Below are 23,759 nucleotides of genomic sequence, written 5' to 3'. Positions count from 1 at the left end.
GGATACAAGGATGGAGGGGAGGGAGGATGAACAGTAAGAGGGATGAATGCTTCCCCAGTCCCCTGCACAAAGCATGTGCTGGGGCACCACGTAAGCTGCTGAAGGACGGGAACTGCCTGGGAGCTTTGACCTGGGCAGAGGAGCTCCATGTCACCTGTGCTAGGGACCCCCCCAACACCTTTCCTGCCCTGGCTCTGGGGAGCAACACCCTTCACGCCAGCTCTGAGTGCTTCCCACATCCCTGGCTGGCCTCTGCAGAGCGTGGGGCTGCTGAGGGATGCTGGAGATGGGAGAGAAGCTGACAGGTGGCAGATCCCATGGCCCCATAGCCCTGTGTCCCCAACTGAGGGGCTACAGCAGTGACAAGGACAGATGCGGTGCTCACAGAAGGCCCAGCTTTTGCCCTGAGCCTTGCTGCTCCCATCAGGACCAGAGCATCCTCTGGCAGCGTCACGCGCCTGCCTGCACCCATCCCTGTTCAGAGGGGCCAGATCCTGTCCCGTAGGCCCTTGGGTCCCCAGGCCACAACAGATGCTTAATCTTGTGCTTAAGGGGCTTTGCTGGTGTGACGCAGAAGAAAGGCTGGAGCGAAGGGCTCACCTGGCTCTTCTTCAGCCCCGGGACATTGCTGGGACATGAGGAAACAGGTCCTCCCCCGCCTGCCCCCACTGTGAGCGCTGAGATGGGGGACACAGCAGCCGGCCTCCTCCCCGAGTCAGCAGGAGCGTGCGAGTGACACTCGCTCTTGGAAGAGATTATGTCATTAAGGGCTGGAGGAGGATGAAAGCGTTTCCCTTCTGATTTGCCTTGGCATTTATTTGTGCGCAAGGTCCTAATGAACACATGAGCATCTGTGCTCCCAGAGCCTGGGCGCCAGGGTCCCTGGAGCCGTGGGAGTTGCCTTTCCATGGGAAGGAGCCCCGCTCTTGCTGGGGGACCCCCAAAAGGAGTCCCCAGGACACCCTCCAGTGGGTCCAGGACAAAGGCTGTAACCCCTGTGGTGGCCTGAGAAAGCAGGGGTGGCAATGACCTGCTGGGGACACCCAAGGCAGGGTGCTGCCTGGCAGAGGGGGCTGCTCCTCTGCCTCCCCCTCACCTGCTAAGGGGGGGTCCAGCCAGTTTGCACCAGGGTGTGGAGGAGAAACGGAGCAAGGGAGCTGGGTCTTGGGTGGGAGGAGGTGGGAAGGGCAGGAGCAGTGGCCTCTGCATGGGCGCCCAGTGAGTGTCCCCCCTCCAAGTCCCCCGGTGTGCCCTGACACTGCAGCTCCCATTAGCCAAAGTCTGCAGCAAGGGGACAAGCATCCTACGGTGGCAGGGTGGCTGGGGTGGGTCCTAACATCACTACCAAACTCCTGTGGGACACCCCACATTGCCCACTGGGTGCTGGGTGGGGGGATCATCAGGGCAGCAGCTATGGGAGCAGTGATGCTGAGGGGATGCTGTGCAAGGGACCTCTCTGTGCGCTCAGGGACAGAAGGGTCTGCACTCCCCCTCCTGTCAAGCTGCGTGGGCAGGGAAGTTGGAGGGTAGATCCCAGCCCCACGCCAGTTCTCCCACTTGCCCACAGCTGGGGAGCAGAGCCGGGGGCAGGAGAACACCCAGCACCCCCAGGACTGCAAAAGGGACCTCAGTGGGGATGCCACCCCCCTGCACCCAGAGTCCCCAGGGGCACGGCACAGCCTTCGGGCCCAACCCCAGATTGCAACTCATTTCCCAAAGGAAACGCATTTTCCTCCCTGGTGCAAACACGAACCGACACGCACGCGGTGCTGGCAGCCCCCACCAGCGCTGCTGTGCCGGCGCGGAGACACGCGGTGCCTGCCCGGGGGGAGAGCGCTCTGCCAGCTGCTGCCCGGCTGTTTACGGTGCGAACGCCAGCGTGGTGTGGGCCATGGTGGCTGGGGACACTGGGGAGCTGCAGGGGCACTGCCTGCTCCCCCCTCCAGCCACCAGCACCCAAGAGGAGCCCCTCTAGCTCTAGGGTGGGGACCCAAACTCAGGGGACACCAAGTGTCCCCATGGCCAGGAAGGCGCTGCATTGGGACAGATGGTGTTCGCTGAGTTACCCCAGGCTTTCCCAGGGCCACCCTCCTGTCTCCAAGGGAGCAGCAGCAGGACACAGGGACAGCCTGCAAGGCTACCGCGCAACTCCCAGATGGGAGACTCCCTGCCCAGCAGGACCCCACGAGGGAAAGGGGTACCCAAGCACTGGGGTGATGGTGCCAAGGAGACAGGCATGACCTGGGTGCCCAGCGCAGGAGGGCTTGCGGGGAAACCGAGGCAGGGAGCACTCAGTGGCCCTGTCGAGGGAAGTCAGAGCCATGGCCACAGCTCCTCCAAAGACATCGGCCCCGTGGCGCTGCTTTCCCAGCCTCAGCACTGGGCTGGGGAAGCCCAAAACGGGCCGGTGCCTCCATGGGCTGTACATGGCCTCGTTCTGTGCCCACACAGGGTCACACCCCCAGCATGTGCCACTCACGCTCACACTCCTGCGCACACAGACAGGCACCCACGTGCCCCACACCGGCAGGGACACTTTCCTGCAAACCCTCAGCTCATGCCAGGCACCCCCAGCCCCCGTGCATGTACCCTGATACCCCTGTGCATCCCCAGTGTCCTGTGCACACCCCACACCATGGCCACACTCTTCCCCACTCCTCATACCCCCCACATATCCCATGCTATGCACAGCCTTCTCCCTGTGCACACTCACTCCATGCCCCATGTATTTACCCTCTGCATCCACACTCACTCCCCACATGCCCCACACCGTGCACGCTCTCTCCACATCCCATGCACACTCACCCTACACCCTGCATATTCACCCTATGCCCCAAGCACACTCAATCCACGCTGTCCACACTCACCCACATCGCACACACCCCCCCATGCACACTCGCACCAGGCTGTGAACAGTCACCCCACGCTCCATGCACACTCACCCTCACCACTCTCAGCTTCTCCACGCTCCACACGCTCACCCCGCTATGCACACTCACTCCCACCACGTGCAACCCATGCACCACGCACACACCCCCCATGTCAGGCACTCGCACTCCGTAGCTAGTGGGCACTCAACCACCCCATGCACACTCACCCCACGCACTCCCCCCTGCCATGCACACCCACCCACGCAGTGTGCACTCACCGTGCGTTGCACACGCTCCCCCATGCGCACGCACGCTGTGCACGCTCACCCCTGCCATGCACAATCCTCCCACACCCTGTGCAATGACCCACACTTTGAGCACGCTCACGCTGCGCACATTCACCCACACCTTGTGTAGACTTATCCCATGCCATGCACTTACCCGTGTTGTGCACGCTCACCCCCTACTCTATGCACACTCCTCCACCCTGTGCACACTCACCCTGTGCCCGCAGCACCCTGCTCCCATGCCCCGTGCCCACTCCCCCACGCTGTGCGCATGAATATTCCCCCACTCCACGCACACCCACCTCACACCCCACACACAGCCCCCCGCACCGGGCACACTTGCCCCCGTGCCACGTACCCTCACCCCTCGGCACACTCAGTCCCCAGGCCGCACACACCCACCCCACGCCGTCCGCACTCACCCTGCTCCCCGTACGCGCTCCTCCACGCCGCGCACACCCGCCGCACACACTTCTCCACGCCGCGCACGCTTACCCCACGCACCGTGCCCGCTCCCCCACGCCGCGCACACCCCCCCTACTCCCCCTGCGCGCTCCCCCACGCCGCCCCTACTGCCCCACGCCGTGCCCGCTCCCCCCACCCCACACACCCCCTCTACTCCCCGTGCCCGCTCCCCCATGCCGTGCCCACCCCACGCCGCGCCCCCCCCGCTCTCTGTGCCCGCTCCCCCCGGGCCGTCGCGCGTCCCCCCCCCGCCGCCCGCTCCCTCCCCGGCAGGCTGCGTGCGACACGCCGGCTCCCCGCCCCGCTGCCACCCTCTGCCCCGTCCTTCCCCCGCGGGCTCCTGTCTGGACGTGTCGGGACTCGGGCTCCGGGCGCTGAGTAATGCTCGGCGCAGCGCGATCCCAGGCAGAGCCGCCGCCGCCGCCGCTCCGCGCCCAGCGCTCCCGGGGCGCTCCGGCCGCGACCCTGCCCGCTCCGCCGGCGGCCCGGCGACACCGGCGGCGGGGGGCGGCGGGGGGGCCGCGGCTCCCCATGTGCCTGCGGGCCCCGCGGGAGCCGCAGCGCCGCTCGCCCGGCCAGCCCTACCCACGCCCGCCGCGGCCCCGGAGCCCCGGGGCGCCCTGGGGAGCGGCGGGGGAGCGCACCCCGCGGCCAGAGGGCCCCCCCGGCCCCCCGGCGCGTCCCGCCATGGGGGGCTGAGCCGGGGGGCTGAGCGCGGCGGGGCGGCGGCGGGCAGGGCGGGGGGCGCTCAGCCCTTGCCGGGCTCGGCGGGCGCCGGGGCGGCGGGAGGCGGGGGGGGCATCCCGGGAGGATGGCAGAGCCGCCCCGGCGAGCCGAGCCCCGGCGCGCAGGGAGCCAGTGAGAGGGAGGAGAGGGGAAAACACAAACAAGCAAACAACCCACAACAAACAAAGCGGGCAGAGAGCAGCGCCGAGCCCCGCCGCCCCTGCCCCAAAGGCGCCCGCCCGCCCGCAGCCCGCACAGCCGCTGCCCCAGCGAAGATGCGCCCGGCCCTGGCCCACGGACTCTGCTCGCTGCTGCTCAGCCTCTGGGTACCCAGGTAGGAGCTGCCCCCCCTCCGCCCCAGCCCCGCTGCCGCCGCCGCCGCCGAGCGTCCCGGCCCCGCGGGGTGGGCGCCGGGAAGCCGCCGAGCTCAGCCCCGTACCGGGGGCGGGCTGCCCAGGGGGCTCCGAGGGGGTCCCGGCGCCCCGACCTGGCCCCGCACGGCTGCAGCCCCCCGGCTCAGGGCGCTGTCAGGGCCGCTGCCCCCCCTCCGCCTTTCTCCCGCCCCGGCGGAGCGCCGGCGGGATGCGCGGCTCCCCCCGCTCCGGGAGGTTGTCCCCTTTCCTCCCCGGCCGGAGCCGCCCCAGCGCCCGCCCTGCCTGCCTCAGTTTCCCCGCTGTCCCCGAGCGGAGGACAGGCGTAGCTGACGGGGGGCACCGCGGAGGCCAGGGGGGATGCCGGCGGGGATGCCGCTGTCGTGGGGGACGGTGCCCACGGGATGGGTGCCTTTGGGCTCCGCACCCCAGGGGTGCACACCGGGGCGGGGGATCCACCTGCGTCCCCTCTCCGGCTCCACTGATCCCTAAGGTGAGGGGGGTAAGAGGGGGCCGCCTGCTTCCTGAAAAAGGCCCCCCCAACACTCACCACCCCTGTCCGTCTCCATCTCCCGCGGGTGGCTGGCAGCTCCCCTCCGCCCGCTCTCAAATTTGTGTGCTGCAGGCAGCCAGGGGTTAACCCTGGTGCTGGTGTGAGGAGGGGGGGTCCCCCGCCCTTCCCCCTCCCTCCAGCCCCTTTAAATATAATTTGTTAACGTTGGAACTTGTATTAATTAAAGCAGCAGCCGCTGCAGCCTGTGACCTGGGGGCTTGTCACCGTGAAATCAAGTTTAAATCCAGATTTCAAGGGGGAAGACAGCTGGGGGGAGCGCTGTGTCCTCTTAGGGAGGGTGACACTGACGGCTCCTTGCCGGTCCCTGGCCCCCACTGAGCCCGGTGTGGAGCAAGAGGCAGAAGGACCTGCCCTTCGCTCTCTGGGGTCCTAAACAAGGGCCCCTGCCTCAGTTTCCCTGCAATGGGGAGAAGGACCATGACAGCCTCTTCGGGATGCCCTGGGAGAAGGTAGCAGGCGCTGTGACTGGCTCAGGACAGGTAGGGGACAAGGTCCCCGCAGTGCTTGGGGCAGGAGCTGCTGGGCTTGGGGATGATGGTAGCTGCGGACCTGCTTCTCATCTCCTGTCAGCCAGGGCTGGCTTTGGCAGTGTGCATGAGCACAGGAGAGGGCAGAGGATTTCCTCTCCTGTGCAAGGCCTTTGGAGGGATGCACCCCTTTCTGCTCTCCTTCTCTCCGCTCCCCCCCACCCCTACTCTCCCTGGTGGAGTCACTGTGGATTTGCGCTGGGGCAGACCCACATATCACCTGTGGATGTGGTGAGGTGGCTATAAACACCCTTGGGAAGCTGGAGAAAGCCGCAGCCTGACCCTGACAGCTCTCCTTCCCCCCTGAGCAGGCTGTAATTCAGCTCTGGCACCCTGGGGCTGAGCCCTTCCTCCAGAGCTGGGCGAGCGCCGAGCTGGGGAAGTCAGTCCCTGGTCCCCAAGAGCTGCTTCTGTCCATGTATCTGCACCAGGCTCGCAGGAGGAGCAGAGGGGGAGTAAACCTGCTCTCCAAGACCTGGCTGCTCCATAAGGCAGCTGCAGTCCTTCCTCCAGCATCCTCCTCCGAGTCTCATTTCTGTAGTCAAGGCTCAAAGGGCTCCAGCTCCTTGCTCCTCCCAGGGACCCAGCTCTTGGCCGTCCTGAGGAAGAGGGAGCCCTGCCTGGAGAGAGCTCTCAGCAAGGACCAAGGGGTCCTGAGCAAGGAGTGGGGTGGTGCTGAGCTCCTGATGGACCCTGCTGCAAGCTGCAGGATGCTCCTGGGCATCCCGCTGCCTACTGCTGGCTTTGCAGCTCCTCTGCTTGGACACTGGATCCCAGGATCCTTCAAGCCATTCCCTGGAGCTGAGCAGACACTTCCTCCCCTTCCATCTCCCTCTCCGCATCTGTCTGTCCTGTGTACCACTGTCTTAACTCCAAGCACCTCTGTCTGGACATGCTTTGTCCACCTCCCCACACTTCATCTACCTCCCCGTTTCCCCAGGCAGCATCTTTACTTGTATAACTTCTTGCACCTCCACCATGGACCACGTGCCTCCCCTTGCATCCACCCATCTGCTGGTCTCTGTGCTTCTGTGGTGACAGGCATCAGGGCCGGTGGGCCTCGGATGTGACAGTGGATTTGGGATTGTTGCTGGGAGCTTGAGGGTGTTCGGCAGGATGCTCGGCTCTGAATTTCCCAGCTGAGCTGGCAGGAAAAGGCTTGTCCCTCTGGTGAAGACCAGCAGAGCCAGGGGGTCATGGGAGATGCAGGGAGGGGATCAGCCAGCAACTGGGATGGGTCTCTTGCTCTGGGGTCTCTGGATTCTCCTGTGGGGAAACCCACGCTCTCTGGGGGAGGTGAGCCAGGGCAGTCTGTGCCCAAGAGTCTGCACTGCGCGGCCAGGGCAGAAGAGCCCCGGAGGAGCACGCGGAGGGGTGCAGCCCTGGGAGATGCTGGGCTGCTGCTGGGCACAGACTGCCGAGGTGTCCGGGCTGTGCCGACATGGCTGGAGAGGACTGCAGCCCCAGTGCTGCTGGGGCATCTCTGCCTGGCTGAGCTTGTCGTTGTGACCAGGGGTAGGGGGGAGAGGGGCAGTTCTGGCGCTGGGACCCCCAGCCTTTGGACCTGACCCTTTCCAGTGCCCCTCGTCTTTTCTCCTCCTTTCCAATCGCAGCCCGTCCTGGTGTGTCACCCTTGCAGGCAGTGGTCACGGCATGGGGAGAGGAGCATCTTCCCTCCCTGTATGCTCCTGAAGGGGAAGTGAGTGGTCAGCACATTGCTTGTTCCGAGCTCATGGGTTTCCCTTTCCCTCACAGCTCCTGCTCCAATGAGATCCTGGGCCTGAAGCTGCCGTCGGAGCCGGTGCTGAATGCCAACACGGTGTGCCTGACCCTGCCGGGGCTGACGCGGCGGCAGCTGGAGGTGTGCGTGCGCCACCCTGACGTCACCGCCTCGGCCATCCAGGGCATCCAGATTGCCATCCACGAGTGCCAGCACCAGTTCCGGGACCAGCGCTGGAACTGCTCCAGCCTCGAGACCAAGAACAAGATCCCCTACGAGAGCATCATCTTCAGCAGAGGTAAGGGCTGGATGGCCTCCTTCCTTTTCCTCTCCCTCTGCCCAGTCGCTGCACTCAGGAGCCCTTATGGGCTCCCCATGGGCACAGCTCTTCCCTGGCCCAGGGGACCGTGCCAGCTCCTCAGCATCCCCATGGATGAAGAGAGACAGAGCCTGAGAAACCTCAGGGTCTGCCAGACCAAGCAGCACTGCACTGAGCAAAGCTGGGCTCTTCTCCATGCGCCTTTGTACCTACGCTGGCCCTTGACCTGAGCTACTCCTCCCTGCCCAGCCCCAGCTGCTCCCAAGGCTCCTTCCAGGCCCCACTGCTTTCGGGCACCTTCCCCCCATGCAGTGTAGGCTGGTGTTTGGAGCAGTGCCACGGGTGTACAGCACAGTTTGTGGGTCTGAAGGTGGATGCCATGCTCTGGGTTTTGGTTTGGTGGATGCAGTGAGTGTCTTGGCTCATTCCTGCTCGGGGGATGGTGTTTCAGTGCGTCATGGCAAGCAGAAACACCTCTAGCTAATGGGATGTAGCTCTGTGAGCCCATCACCCTGGCGTCCTGCCTTTGTGTTGGCTCTGCAGTGCAGAGAGCTGAGGGATCTCTGTTTTGTGGGACCCTGGAGCATGGTGGCATGGAGGGACAGGGAGACAGGCTGTCCTGGGAGCTCACCTGCCCACAGAGCCCCCCCTGCGCTGCTTGGAGAGCTCTCCTAGCCCTCCACGGTCTGCTGAGCCCTGGTGCCAGGGTCTCCTCATCTCCCTCACAGACATGGCCAGCTCTGCATCTATCAGAGCCTCCCCGGTTGATACTCTTTCCCTCAGGAGCGGGCTCTGGGGGTGCAGAGGGGCTGCCCAGTGCAGATCAGGGTTGTGACCTGATGGGAGCTTCTGTAGGACTTGAATGTATCTTCTCACCTGAGTACCCTTCTTGAAGCCTGGGCCTTGGCACACACTGAAGGTCCCGTTGCCCCAGGCTGTGAGCAGGAGAGAACTACGTGGTACCAGTGGCAGGCAGGCAGGGTGCTGAGGGCACACAAGGTGCCCAGCAAACACATCTCTCCTCCAGCTCTTGAGGAAGGAGAAAACGACCAAAGATGCTGCTCACCTACCCTCTTTGTGAGCCTCCTAGCCTGGTGCCCAGCAGAGAGGTGCCTCTGTCACCCCTTCCCCAAACATCCTTCCACACCCTGCAACATCTGTCCCTGGGACTGCGAGGAGAGTCCCACAGAGGAGAGGTTGGCAGCTTGAGGCTTACCTGCCTTTGAGGGGATGTGGTGGCAGGAGCACCCAGGCAGGTGGGGAGGTGGCTGGAGAGGGGAGCACAGAAGTGTTTCGATGCTGGGAGGTCCCTCATGTCCAGGGCAGATGGGCAAAGCCTTGCTGGAGGGGATGCTACCTTGGAGCATGCATGGCATCAGGGCTGTGGTCCTGCTGTGGAGCAGCTGCCAGTGCCTGGAGAAGGACAGCTTCTCTTCCCTCGGCGAGCAGCACCCAGGTTAGGGCCTGGCAGGGAGGGTGGGGACCGTCAGCCCTGATAAGCATCGAGGTATTTCCAGGTCCTCCGAGGAATGCAGTTCACTTCTAGTCTCCTCGGGCGGCGGGAGACACCGACTTGCTGGCTCAAGTTGCTCACACACCCAGGCGAGCTTCCCTGCTCCGGGTCCCACCAGGCTGGGTGAGAAGCTCCAGCAGCAAAGAGCATTGACCTTCTGCATCCCTCCCTCAGCCCACCACGTCTGGTGGTGGCCGGTGACTTGTCTCAGGTGCCACCGCAGCCCTTCCCGCTGTCAGGGCCGTGAGCGATGGGTGCGGGGACTCCTGCAGCCCCTGGACTCTTGCCCCAGTCCTGAGCTCTTGGGTATGTCTTAGCCCAGGCTCCCAGCACTGGTGGGATCCCATCCCCTGGGATGGAGACCCAGCACCAGTGAAGGGTGGAGGTAGGGCTGGTGCAGCAGAGCAGATGGGCACCTCACAGCACTCCTGTTTTGGCAGCACAGAGCGCAGGATGAGCCCCAAGCACCCAGGCCATCCCATGCGGTTGCTCAGAGCCATTCTGGTGTGGAGCAAGCCTTGAGGCTGGTGCCCTGGCCTGCTTCCAGCCCTCTCGTGTCCCTCAGTAATGGCGCTGGAGCTCTGAGCTCTGCCTTGCAGCTGTTACGGACGCAGCCATCAGAGCAGGGATGCTGGGTGCATCTCCCGAGCCTGGCGCTGGAGGAGAGGCGAGTGGTGGAAGCAAGGGGTGCAGGCTCCGTGCCGCAGGCATTAACGCATCTCAGACCCAGGGACCAGGTCTCTGCTCCGCGCCCTGCCCCATCCTTGCCGTGCCTGGGAACGCAACATGCTCGTAGGATCGTTGTTTGTAACCTGAAGTGACAGACCCCTTTAATCTTTCATTCCTTTTCCCACTACTTCTGCCATCAGTTCAGCCGTGCATGAATCTCACTTTAAATTATTTGTAGCTGGCTTCTCCCTCCCGCTCTCCCCGCTTGGATCCGCTTCCCGCCTCCGCCCCGTCCTCCTGAATCTCTGCGGCCTCCCCAGCGCCGGTGTGAGCCGTCCGGGGTGCAGCGCCGGCGCTTGCCAGCCACCCGTCCCACGCTCTGCCCCACATCCAGGTGCTCAGTGGAGCTGGAGGGGACAGACCGGGGTCAGTGGCAAACAAGTGCCTGTCTCCCCATCCTGCTGATCTGATCCCAGAAGTCTGAGCGCAAGCCGTGGGGAGTTGGGAAGGAGCAGGGAGATTTCAAATTGGGCAGGACTGGGAATCTGAGAGGGCTTCTGGGCAGCGTAGCTGGGGACAGGGATCCTGACAGCACCCTGGGCAGAGCCCAGACCCGCTGGATGTGGCAGGGAGGTGCAGCCATCCCTGGGGTGCAGGGCACAGCGGCTGCGAGGCACAACGACAGGTTAGCGGAGAGCGAGCAGAGGGGGTGCCCCCGGGGATGTACCACCCCTGCTCTCACAGAGCCTCTTTTTTTTTTTCAGACACCACCATGGGCTGTGGGTTTTTCGGGTTTCATCTTTTGATGCTGCACCCTTGGGGTGTCCCTTGTACCCCTTGCTGAGCCTCCAGTGCCATCTGCATCCCCCCCATCCTCCTTGACCCATGTCCCCTCCATGTCCATCCAGGCTCAGCACTGCCATTACAAATCCTCCTCCTGTCCTCCCTGGCTACTCAGCTGGCTGCCTACTTCCTTGCCACCCTCCTGCCCATTCCCTGTCACTGTCACCCCTGCCAGCACCCTCCAGTCCTGTCCCTGGCCCCATCCCTCTCTGCTGTCCCTCTCTCTCCCTCCAAATGCTGGCAGAGATGTCCTCTCCTGGCCCCAGGGGCATACATAGGAGGATGGAGCAGTGAGGTGGAGGCAGGTGGCTGCATCTGCACCAGTAACTGAGATAGGTCTCCTGCCCCTGCTCTGAGGGTGAGTAGCACAATCGTGTCCACTTCACTGGAGAAGGTGGCCTGTTGCCCCTGGTATGTGGTCCCCCCCGCAGCATCCACAGGTTGCCGGGCACTGTGTGGCTCAGCTGGGCTGGACCATGCTTGGGTGCATGCCAGAAATGAAGCTGCGGGTGGTGGTGGGTCACTGAGCCCTTGTCCTTGTGTTGTACGTGTGCACCCATGGGTGGGTGCGATGCCAGCGGAGCTGGGACTGCCTGGCTGCCGGGCAGGGGCTGTCTGAGGTGTGCTGAGGGATCCCTCTTCCCCGAGCATTCCCCTTTGCTCATCCAGACCCCATCTATGTGGAGCTCTGAAAGAAATGGGACCCCCATGGAGGGGCTGGGTGTCCCTGAAAGCCCCTGAGTGTGCGTGGCTGGAGGGGACATGGCTCTGGAATGCAGCATCCTGCTGGTCCTCCTGCAGCCTTCGGAGGGACGGGTGATGCTTGCATGCCCTGTGCCCTCCTTCGAAGGGCTCCCTGGTGCCAAGGGCTCTGCGTGCCTATGGCCAAACCTTGATTTCATACAGCAAGGAGGGGGGAACTCCCTGCAAGGCAGGAAACACCAGGTGCTGGGGCCCAGCCAGCTGCGAGCCGGAGCTTGGGGAGGTGTTGCCGTGCGGGGAGGGAGGCAGGTGCTGTTACGGCTATCCAGGGAGACGCTGCCGAGCTCAGGACCCCGGCGCCTGGCTCCACAAAGCCCCAGCCAAGCTCTGGTGCCCGCAGACCGCAGCACCTGGCCCGGCGCAGCTGCAGCTGGGCTGCTGGCAGGTTTTCGATACCCCCAGGCAAGCCAAGGGCTTTGCCCACCTGGACCCAAAGTGCATGTGGGCGCTTCGGATGCTTGGCTGCATCTCTGTGGGTGCCGCCATCCCCTGGACCTTCCCCCAACTGATGGTGGCAAGCGAGACCCTGGGGACAGGGCAGTGTCCCCGGAGGTGCAGGGCTGAGCCCAGCTCCCTGCAGCCCGCCGCGGGCGGACGGGGAGCGAGGGCTGCGGGCTGCCCCCAGCACGCTCAAGGAGGTGCAGGGAGGCAAGTTGGGATCTGCAGGGAGGCGTTTAGCGCCTGGCACCGGGCCAGACCCTGGCAGGTTCACCTGCAGTTTAATTAGGGAGAGGGGAGGGAGCGGGGCTGGGGGAGAGGCGGCGTGTCGGGACTGGCCGTCTCCGCGGGCCTCGCAGGAGGTGGCGGGAGAAGCTCTCCTCCGCCTCGCCAGCCAGCAGGGCCGGGGCAACGTGCTGCCAGTGTTATGGGGGGTGCTGCCCATGGAGGGGGCAGCTGAGCATCCCTGGGGTGCCCTGGGGTGCACCCGGACCAGGCTGTCCCACCTGCTCCCTCAATGCCACCCAAGTGCTGCGGTGGCGGGTGCTGGGAGGACATCACCATGTCCCCGGGTGCGATGGTGAGCCATGGGAGGAACACCATGGCTCCAGCTCTCCCTACCGCCGCAGACCATGGAGCCCACAGCCTGAGCCAGGTCCATTGTGTTTGTCCCGAATTCACATGAAAGATGGAGAAACTGCAGCATCCATGGCAGAGCCAGTGCCAGCGGGGGCTTGGGGTCCTGCTGAATGGCTCCCCATCTCCTGGGTGCACCTCGACAGGGAAAATTTTCCCCTGCTAGGAAAGCCACTTTGGGATCTGACCTGGGGACGAGATTTCAGATCCATCCTCATTGTCCAGCACTGTCCTTTAAGTACAGGGCAGGCTGGATGCCGGTGGTGATGTCGGGGTGGTGTCCTCCATTCTCTCTTCCCTGCAGGATGCAATACTTCCCCTCACACCTCCCACGGCTACAACCTCTTCTGCGATCTCTGGAGGGATCTGGTGACTCAGACATCCCCACTGAGGCCTTAGGTGGCTGGGGCAGCTGGAGAGCCTCCCTCCGAAGGGCTCGGGGCCGGCTGCCGCACGCCGCGCCCGGCTGTGGTTCCTGGAGGCTCCCACCCTTGCCGAGCCCACGAGGCCGGTGGTTGTCGCCTGCAGCCATGTTGCTCGCTGCTCTGCTGCAATCCTCCAGGCTCTGGCGTGGCCGGGGTAGAGTGAGGAATGTAAACTGAACCTCCACGGAGAACCACGCTGGCATGGCTGCTGCGGTCCCAGTGCTGCCCTGGCCCCCTCCTCCCCATTGCTCACGGCTCCCCATGAAAGCAGGCAAGGGAAGGAGGGGAGAAGGTGGGGAGGAGCAGCAGGGCCGGGCAGAGTGATACTGAGCAGGGAAATGACTGCGGTGAGATGGGGACAAGATTCCCAGAGCGCTGGGGTGTCAAGTCCTGGGGACCAGCCTGTCTCCTGCCCGCAGCCTGGGGGATGGCAGCTTCAGGGACAAGGACCCGTGCTTCATCCATCAGCTCGTGTGTGGCTGGAGAGGAAGGAGGAGGGTTGGGGCTTGATCCCAGGAGTTTCTCAGCCATGGAGGGCACCAAACAAACCTGGCCTCTTTACCTGTAAGGAGATGGGCTTGCTAGACGGACTGGGTGGGGTAGAGCTTCTGTCTGGGCTCCAGAAGGCATTTTAAGGAGATGCCACCTGGGAAATTATTTGTTAGGCTGGAGAAATGTGTGAGAAAGAGGCTAATGGAAAGGCAGGGCTGAGAGGAGAGTGTTGTGCTGGGTGGAGGGTTTGCTGCTGCCATCCCCGGTCACCAGCTGTGCGAGGAGCCGGGGTCACCGAGTGGCGTGGCAGTGACAAGTCCCTGCTCTTGGGCTGTGCTTGGGTTTGGTTCATGAAGAGCTGGAGCTGGCCCAGATTGTGGGGATGGAGAACTGATAGGGGGAGGAATTTGAGGATCCTGGAGACCTTCCCGTGCTGGTTCTGCATCCTACATTGCTCACCTGGGGGCTGAAGTTCCCCAGACTGGGGCTGTCCTGCTCTAGCAGCGATGTCGGTGTGTTGCAGGCGCTGCCTGCCAGCGCGCTCCCCAGGGCGGCTGCGCAGCGTACGCACCGGCAGCCCCATTACCTGCCCGCTGAAAAATGTTGTTCAACTTGTGCATGGAAAGAGGCAGGCTGAGCGCAAGCTTGTCCCACACCGAGGGGAAGCTGGGAGAGGCTCCCTCTGCCTTTTAAGCAGCGCCTTGTTAATTTTTTAAATGCACCAATGTCAAATTAACACACAAAAGAGCAGTGTGACTTTAAATGCAGGTTTCCGCGCTGCTTTTCATTTCCCTTTAATAAGATCATAGCGTTTGCTCAGCGGGCGGCAGCGAACCTCCGAGGACACACGCATGATGGGGAGCATCGCCCAGGACAGGTGACGGCAGCGGGGAGCGGCTGTACTGTTACCTCTCGTGACTCTGCAGTGCAGGCAGGGAGCTGGCAGAGCCCCCGCCTGGGGTCTGTGCCTTGGGGTGCTCACCCAAGTCCCCCGTTTGATAGCACGGATCTGCTGGAGAAAATGCCCCAAAACCTCTTGTCTGTTCGGCCGTAGCAAAGCCAGGGCTGATCAAGCTGCTCTTATCCAACGGAGGGAGAGAAGCTCGTGAATTCCAGCTATTTATTTATTCACGTGTGAAGCCACGGCACAAAATCTGGCTCTCCCTCCTTCCCCTCCTTGTGCTAGGGCTGGTAGCTGCGCACTGAAGCAAAGAGCACTGTGGACTCCCCGCTTAGCCCAGGAACCACAATTAAAAATATTACTTTGCATTTAAAATAAAACAGAAGTTCCCAGGTAGGGGAGGCTCTTCACTCGGCTGCAGTGAAGCCAGGAGGCCCTCAGGCAGCCCTGCTCACAGCCCCACAGAGCCCCTGCTGCGGGACCCGTCCCTGTCCCCATCCGCCCCATCCCCAGCTAATGACACTTGCGGACATCCTCGCTCCCCGGCGTTTAATGACAACCAGCTGCCGGCCCTGGCAGCGCATGGTGCGGTCACGGCATGCTCTAACTAACCAGGGATGCTCGATTTTTCCAGCACGGTATTGCATTTAGAGCTTCTTGCAGGAGCTGGTGGGGCTCAGGGAGGGAAGGGGCATGGGCAGACGGATGGGGCTGGACAGGCAGTGCTGCCTGCTCCTGTTACTGCCTGATCCTGCACCTCGTGGGTAAGCAGAAATGGCCCATTCCTCAGCAGCAGTATTCCTCAGCCAGCATTGTATTTAATATAGTGGGAAGCTCTGAGTGGAGAGGGGAGGAGATACTGCCTTTCCCATCAGAGCCATAACGCTGACGCCTGAGCAATGCTGTGGTGGCGTCTCCCAGGGCGGTGTGAGAGCAGGGTGATGGTGGGAGCTGGGATTCTGGCCAGGGCAGGGCTGGGCTTCAGGGCAGCAACGTGTCCTGGTGGGGCTGGGGCTGGAGAGCACCGAGTGAGGATTCGCTCATGGTCCACGTGGGAGCTGGTGCATCAAGACAAGGCAAGGTGCAAGCCGAACCTCTGGCTCCCTACACCCCAGCACGATGCTGGGCTCATCCAGCCCCCCACGGGGGTCACGCCGCCCAGCCTGAGCCCCTCTCTGTCCTTCCTCGCAGGCTTTCGGGAGAGCGCCTTTGCCTATGCCATCGCGGCCGCTGGCGTGGTGCATGCCGTCTCCAACGCCTGCGCCCTCGGCAAGCTGCAGGCCTGCGGCTGCGACCAGAAGCGCCGGGGTGATGAGGAGGCTTTTCGGCGCAAGCTGCATCGTCTCCAGCTGGAGGCCATGAACCGTGGCAAAGGCATGGTGCACGGGGTGCACATGGAGCACATGCCGGCCGAGACCCCCGGCCTCCAGGACTCCTGGGAGTGGGGAGGGTGCAGCCCCGACGTGGACTATGGGGAGAAGTTTTCCAAGGATTTCCTCGATTCCCGAGAAACCTACAGAGACATCCACTCCCGCATGAGGCTGCACAACAACCGTGTGGGCCGGCAGGTGAGCGGGGCGATGGTGGTGGGGACAGGGTCCCTGGGACACGCACGGGAGGGCTGCGAGGGGCTCGTGCTGGTGGTGGTGGGACATGTGCGTGAGACTGGGATTGCCCCCAAGGCATCCCCCTCTCCCCAGTTTTGCCCGGAGCAAAGGCAGTGGCGCAGCCCTGCTTCCGAACATCTCTGCTGGGGAGGGCACCTGTGAGCGTCGCTGCTGTCCCCCTGCCAAGGGACACTTCCCCAGGCCACTGTCACCTGCCTGTGCTGCAGCAGTGCTGCGGGGGTGGCACGGCAATGAGTCCAGCTCCTGCCTCTCAGGGACTGGGTGAACTGGTGTCGGACAGCTCCAGCAGACTGGAACTACGGGTGGGGAGGAGAAAGTCACTGGCACCATGGGGACACGGCACAGGCTCCGCAGCACACAGCCGCAGCTCTGCCTCCAGAGAGGGAGACGGTGCCTCGAGGAGGCACATGTGAGCGGGACTGAGCCAGGCAGCGGGTGCCTGTGCCAGCTGGGAAGTGCAGTGTCCCCTCGGGAGCAGACGTGACAGCCCACAGCCTCGTCCTCTGGCTCCGAGGGGGTGCTGGAGCCTGCCCAGGCGAGCAGGGCAGCCTCCCCTCCATTCTCATGATGTCAGGTCTTGTTAAAGGTGCTAATTAGTAGCTCGCTCTGTCTGGAAGCTGATGTTAAAAAGCAGCCTGACATTGAAGACAAGAAGCACACAGGCAGGAGGGGCTGGGAGAACGGCTGCATCTCCCTGCCTGGCTTTGCTCCCAGCAGGTGCTGGGGACACCACATCCCGTGGATCCAGTGGGACATTTGTCCCCAAGACCCCAGCCCCACAGTGTCAGGGCAGCACAGGGGGGTGTATAGTGGCTGCGGGAATAAGTAATTAAAGATCAGAATTGCACAGGGAGTGTTTCCCCAGGATGGCTCAGACATTTGGATGTGCCTCTTGCTTTGAGCATGTTTAAAGCCAGCGGTGAGGTGTGGACGCTGCAGAGCAGGATCTTGATGTGTGCCCTTCCCTGGTGCTGGAGCTGAGCTTTGCCGCCCCAAAAAGCTGGCCAGTTTGGCCAAGCTGTAAATGCCTGGGGAAAGCCAGAGCTTTTTGCTTATTTGGCTTTGCTTGCACGTGGCGAAGCCTCGCTCAGCGTTAGGCAGCCAAAAGTCCTCTGCAGGCTGCTGTGTCCCAAACCAGGCAAGACCCCCATCCCAATTCTGTCTGCAGGGCTTATCCTGGCTCCCCTCCAGCTCTGCCTGCCCCAAATCACCGGGACTCTTTGCAGTGCTCAGATATTTGGGATCTGTATTGCCCATTTTTCAAGGGAAGCCCCACAGCCCCCTGCAGAAGGAGGGGAAGGTGAGAGAGGAATATTTGCATGGGAGGGATGTCACCACATGGTGCCTGTGGGATCAAGCAACAGCAAAAATGCCTGGGGTCTGCTTGTCCCCCAGGATAGGCAGGCATGGGACTGGCAATGTCAGCTCTTGATGGCTTCAGAGACAAGAGCTGGACTGATGGAAGAAGCCTGGGAGCGGAAAGCACAGGCAGAGGAGGACCAAAGGGATAAAGGAAGGGATGGTACCAGTGCAGGTGGGACAGGCTGCCCAGCTCAGGGACCCTGTTGAGATGGGAGTGTGAGCCCATGTGTGGGTCGGGTTGCGACGGTTGTGGGTGCCGTGCATCAGAGCAAGGAGATGATGCTGTGCCTGATCTATGCCTCTTGGTGACGTGCTTATTGCTGGGGCTGGACCTGGCCGCCCACGTTTCCTGGGGATGGGTTCTCTAGCTCCCCACCTGCTCTTTTAGCAACGCTGTGGGTCCCACACCCACCCAAGCCCTCCTCAGTCCTAGGACCATCTTTCTGCTGTAATAAGGAGCAATCTGCTGGGATTTCCCAGGAAAGGAGTGACCGTGCTGGATGCAGCATCTCTGTGGTCCTCCCCTCCAAGTCCTGAGGCAACCCGTTGAGCAGAGTGGTGATGTGGACACGCACACCACGTGCCGTGCCCTGCCACACGCCATCTGTCTACGTGCACCGAGCAGCTGCAGCACCCAGGGCTCTCCAGCATCTCACTGATGCTGAGCACCCTCTCCGCGGTCCCTGTGTGTCCCAAGGGTGCTCTGCGTGTGGGTAAGCCTGGCTCCTGGCTCAGACCCACCAATGGCCGCATTCAGGAGCTATGGGCTGTGGGTTTCTGTAGGGTAGTGGTTATCATGTTTGCCTGACACACAGAAGGTCCCTGGTTCAAAACCAGGCAGAAACATGCTCGTTTTTTTCTTTTGCATCCACCTGTGAAGCTGGGGAGGGGACTGCAGCTGCAGGGGATGAGCAGCATCTTCTGATGGTGGCAGTGGTCACCTCGGTCTTGAGTTGGAATAGGAAGCCCCGGGGCAACTCAAGACTGAGGTGGGTGTCCTGCATCCCTGGGAAGGAGCAAGTTCCCCAACAAGGAGCAGCAGGAGCGTGCAAGAGGGTTTGCAGGTCCTCCTAACCCTCCAGATCAGAGAGCGAGAGAGGATGAAAGGCAGCCAGGAACTACCCATTACCCTCACAACAAAGACCTACGATAAAACTCTTATGAGCGTGTCTGGGAGGAGCTGGGAATGTGCGAAAGAAAGCACCAGCGAGTCCAGGCATGTGCTGAACCTGGGTGTCTGTGAGACAGGGGAAGGACATGGCAGGGTAGGAGTGCGTGGAGGAGATCTGATGGGAAAAGCATGGGGCCAAGACTCAGATGGGTCCTTCTTGGGTCTCCTGGCTGTGGCAGGGTCCTGTACCCCCTGCGCTGCCCATGCAGGAGGGAGAACAAGCTGTTCCTGGGCAGGGATGGATGAGTGCTGCGGTGCTGGGGCTCGGGATGCTCAGTGGTGATGGCTTGGGTGATGGAGATGGCACGTACACTTCCTTCTCCAGCCCCTGCTGCGACCAGCCATAGCCCCAAATGAGCCCCTGTCCAGCTGTCACACCACTGTCCCTTCCATCCTGCTGGTGACCATCCCAGCCACAGCCCTATACGCAGATTTTCCCTGGTCCAGCCAGGGGAGCAGGGAGGGGATGTGGGAAAGGATGGGGTCCTGGTGCCAGTGTGTTCCCGTGGATGGTGGCAAGGACAGTGGCGAGCAGGCAGTGTTCCCGGCCGGCACACCCAGGGCATGGCAGTGAGGCTGGGCAGCTCATTACCTGCGAGGTGGAGGCTGTTCCTGGCAGGAGACAGGACTCTCAGCAGGATGAAAGCCAAACTCCAGCCCAGCCCAGACCTCTCCACCGTGTGCCCCGAGCTCCAGGCGTGTTTCCCTGACCTGCCTTCATTACCATAACTGCTCAGCAACATGGAGATTTACTCAAAAACAAGAAAACAAGGAGTAAAAACTACCCACCCCTACCAAAACAAGGCACTCCTCGCACACGCGTTCCCCCCCAGGGAGGGGGCAGGAACAGGCAGCGCGTGTCAGGCGTGAAGCCAGGTGGCTGCGCAGGGCTGGCATTGTGGGATGGGACCTTGCATATGGCCACATGTCCCCTGGGCTCCCCCTGAGCCCTGGAGTATGGCCCTGGGTAGGAGGATCAGCCTGCAATAGTCTTGGCAAGCCCCAGCCCGGCTCCTGGCAGGGCTTGGATGTCCCCATGGTAAGGGGACTTGGCTGGAGCCTATGCGAATGCCCTGGGCATGGGTGCACGTGACCCAGCCGGCAATCCCTCTCAGGACAGAGCAGAGGATGGTATAAACTGCCTCTTTCCAGCTGTGTGGGGATGTGCGGCCACTCTGTGCCCCTGGAGATTGCTGGGCATGAGCTGTTTCCCTTGGCATGGCCACAGCAGCATCCCTTGCAGGGATGGGGGACTGAGGGGGACTGCAGCACGCAGCCTGGGGGCTAAGCAGCAGTGCAGAGATCCCAAGGTCCTCCTTGCCCTCGCACTGGCCTCTGGCCCATGCACGAGCTGTGGTCTCCGGCCAGCCCAAACCACAGCTGCAGCCCAGCCCACGCACGCTGGCCCTCGCGGCGGGTGGACGTGTGGCACTGGCCTCACTGCGGCCTCCCCAAACCACAAGTCAGGGCTGTGAGCATCTCCGATCCCTGCCTGAAAATGGGGTGATGGTGAGAGGCAGCACCTCAGCCCCCCAGCGCTGTGCCCAGGGCTCCCGTGAGGAAGCAGGCAAAAGCTGAAAGCGGAGCTGCTCCCGGGACTCCTGGAGCTGGGCTTTATGGGAGGAAAGACCTGGGGAGGGGAAAGCATCCCTCCTACCTGCCCCGCTTGCAGTGCTCCTGGCTGGTGAGGTGCGTGGGGGATCCCTGCACTGGGGGGGTCCCAGTAGGGCTGCAACGATGCAGCCATGCCGGCTTTTAACTGGGGCCCGTGGTCATGTTGATGCTGCTGGAGCCAAGCAGCAGCGGAAGGTGAGATCCAGGCTCCATCTCTGCCTGTGGTCTGGTAGCTCACCCTCTCCTTTAGGTGCTTAACCCTTGCTGGAGTGTAAAAGCCAGTTGGTACTGCCAAGGGACAGGGTTTGGGACATGGGTGACACTGGGCACAGCAACAGGGTGCAGCCTCGCTGGCTTTGCAGCTCCGGGGCTCTGATGGCTGCTCGTGCCAGCCCTTAGTGTTCCCATTGTGCCAACCCACAGAGAGCTCCATGATGCCTTCTCCAGTTCCCAATAAACATCTCCTCCATGCTAACCCCTCTGTCCTTCCCTCCCCACCCAGGTGGTGATGGACAACATGAGGAGGAAGTGCAAATGCCACGGCACCTCAGGGAGCTGCCAGCTGAGGACGTGCTGGCAGGTGACACCCGAGTTTCGCCTGGTGGGGTCCCTGCTCAAGGACCGCTTCTATGGGGCCACGCTCATCCGGCCCCACAACCGCAATGCCGGGCAGCTGGAGCCGGGGCATGCTCGGCATCGCCGCCGGGCCGGCATCAGTGAGTTGGTTTACTTTGAGAAATCACCCGACTTCTGTGAGCGGGAACCGGCCCTGGACTCCTTGGGCACCCAAGGGCGCCTGTGCAACAAGACCAGCCCCGGCATGGACAACTGCGAGAGCCTGTGCTGCGGCCGCGGGCACAACATCCTGCGGCAGACGCGCAGTGAGCGCTGCAACTGCAAGTTCCACTGGTGTTGCTTCGTGGCCTGCGAGGAGTGTCGCATCACCGAGTGGGTCAGCGTCTGCAAGTAGCCGGGCAGGGGTGGGTGCCCACCCCAGTGTGCCAGGGACAAGCATGCCTGCCCGCGGGGAGGGGAGGGAGAAGGGGATCGGTGCTGGGGGGGGGAGATGGAGCCACGGTACCCGCTTCCCTCCGCTCCAAGGGGAGCGGGAGAGGAGATGCTCGGCACCCTCCGAAATCGGCACTTTGTTGTCACCTGGGGAGGGCAGGGCTGCCCGCTGCCTGCTGCCCACCCGGCCCCGCACAAGAGCACCAAGGCTCCCGGCCCCGGGCAGCGCACGGCCATGCTGTACAGACCACCAACACCAGCACCGCTCGGGGGGGCGGAGGGTGGGCATGGGGTTGGGGGAGCGCCTGCTGGCACCCAGCGGGACGGGGCAGGGTGGGGTGGGGGACAGCAGGGAATGGGGAGCCCAGGGTGGGAGGGGAGGAGGGGGGGGACATGCACTGGCACCGTGCACAGGTTCCTCCGGCCACGTGCAAGGCCGTGCTCAGAGCGGGATGGGGATGGAGCAACCCATGGGATGGAGAGGGGGCACAGCTCCCCGGGCTGGGGCTCGCCTCTGCCAGGACAGATCTTGGGCTGTAGCATCATGGCCGGAGGGGAGGGTGCCTGGGGCTGTTCTGTGCGTGCCTGTGTTATTGTATGGTAAGTTATTTTCTGATTGTGAATAAAAGTGGATTGGAGACAGCATGGGGTATTTTGGGGTGCAGAACCCTGCCCTTCCTGCTGCCCGGGGCTGTCAGCTCCTGCAGGGTGCCAGAAGGATGGAGGGGGACCCTCGGTACTGCCCACCCACTTGTGTGAGACTTTCTCCCTGGTGCTTTGCTGCCATCCCATAATAACAGCTCTAGGAGCTGTTTGCAGACTGGTAGGAGGTGGGGATACCCCACGGGCAGCCCAAACCCTTGCAAGGTGGCTGCTGAGAGGCTTCTGTCCAGCCGGACACACACTGGACCCCATCCATCCCACGGGAATCCCAGCTGTTGGCCCCACGCCCATGGCCATGCCGGGGCTGGGGGCTGCACCGCTGCCCCCCACGCTCCTGGGGAGGGATGGTGGGCCCGGAGAGCAGGGCGGGGGGAAGGCAGCGAGGACGGGCCAGGCGATGGGGGTCCGCGAAGAGCACCTCGCTGCGGTGGCAGGAGGGCACCCATCTGGCTGCAGCAGCCTGCGGGGCCCAGGCAGTGAATCACGCTGCTGGTATCTCCCGGCCGATAACCTCCCCGCTCCTCCCACGGCTGTGCGGCCCTTGGGGCTACGCAAAAAAAGAAGTGAATTAAAAAAAAACCCACCAAATCGAATAGGAAAATACCGGGCTGGAAGGAAGCGAGCGCCCCGGGCCCAGCAGGGAGCGGCTCGTGTCCTCGTTTCGTAACGCTCCCGCAGGCAGCAGGGAGCTGGGACGGATGCTCTGCCCTTCGCCTTTGCCCCTCCGGGAGGGACCGGCTGGACGGGCCCTTGCCCCTGGGGCCAGCTGTGTTTTAGGGGCTGAGGAGAAGAGGAGGGTGCTGGAGGGAAGCGTGGGAGCTCCTGTGACCTTGTGGCACCTGCGTGGCTCCGTCCGCCAGCGCAGCAGGGACAGCAGGGCACGCGGCCACCACAGTGGCTCCCGGCAGCAAAGCTGTGGGACTGGTGACCTCGCAGGGATGGGATGGATGTCTGCTCGGGGCTCAGGGCACCCAGGCTCACCCTGTGGGGTGTGAAAGCAGCGGTGTTCCCATGGCGTGAGTTCACTCTGGCAGGGCGTGCTCTGGCAGTTCATTTTCCCTCCTGAGGTCCTGCTTTTCCATCTCCAATATCCATCTCCAACATTAGGGCCCTTTTTCCAAATCCCCAAGCCCTTTGCCTTTTGCCGTTTGCCCCTTGCCCCAAGCACTTGTTGGACCCCCTGATGTCCCCTGGCCATCCTGTCTCCCTGCCTCCCTCCCAAGCTGGACAGACCCCTGTGTCCCCAGGGCTGTGCTGCCCAGGGCAGTGGGGCTCTGCACATCCAACATGCTTCGGCACTTTGTAAGTAGCGTTGGCTTCCCACCTCCCAGGGGCTGCTTTGCAGGCACCTGTGATCTCAGGGCTGCCTGGGGTGATGACTGACTCACCACCAAGCTCTCCCTGCACCGCACTGGCCCCTTCGCTCCCCTGCTTGCTAATCCCAGGCCACCTGCCCTGCAGCAGCTGGATCCCAGCACAGAGCTCCCCTGGCCAGGCAGAGCTGGGGAGGGGACCAGAGTGGTGACAAGGTATATATGATGATGCAGAGAGCGGACTCAGGGCAATGCCGTTCCTCCCTAAGCACATCTCACATCCCCCAGAGAGGACCAGGCTCTGAGCATCCTGGGGCTGCAAAGACTGCAGTTTGCTCTCCCCTCGCCCCTGCATTGTGGGAACATAGCGTTGTGAAATGGCACACCACTAATGCCAGATCAGCCTGGCCACCAAGCCTGGCAACGCACAGTGCCCAGTGCTGTTTGGTTCTGCAGAGACCC

At 63.0% G+C, this 23,759-nt stretch overlaps 1 protein-coding gene across 1 annotated transcript; it reads left to right on the top strand.

The window, feature by feature from the left end:
* Window positions 1-4,623: 4,623 nt before the first annotated feature.
* Window positions 4,624-21,283, top strand: WNT10A (Wnt family member 10A). The gene is made up of 4 exons (XM_068407815.1): window positions 4,624-4,682; window positions 7,576-7,838; window positions 15,730-16,106; window positions 20,816-21,283. Exons 1-4 carry the CDS (start codon window positions 4,624-4,626, stop codon window positions 21,281-21,283), a joined length of 1,167 nt encoding a protein of 388 aa, XP_068263916.1.
* Window positions 21,284-23,759: the final 2,476 nt, after the last annotated feature.

Source organism: Nyctibius grandis, chromosome 9 (genome assembly GCF_013368605.1).
Source record: "Nyctibius grandis isolate bNycGra1 chromosome 9, bNycGra1.pri, whole genome shotgun sequence".
Taxonomy (NCBI): domain Eukaryota; kingdom Metazoa; phylum Chordata; class Aves; order Nyctibiiformes; family Nyctibiidae; genus Nyctibius; species Nyctibius grandis.
This window is presented reverse-complemented; position numbering and strand designations above follow the sequence as displayed.

Bases quoted from the DNA above. Each gene is read 5' to 3' on its own strand.
- WNT10A (XM_068407815.1), top strand. From the start codon at position 4,624: ATGCGCCCGGCCCTGGCCCACGGACTCTGCTCGCTGCTGCTCAGCCTC. The intron at 7,839-15,729 runs GTAAGGGCTGGA...CCTTCCTCGCAG, and splicing joins GAGCATCATCTTCAGCAGAG to GCTTTCGGGAGAGCGCCTTT. The intron at 16,107-20,815 runs GTGAGCGGGGCG...CTCCCCACCCAG, and splicing joins ACAACCGTGTGGGCCGGCAG to GTGGTGATGGACAACATGAG.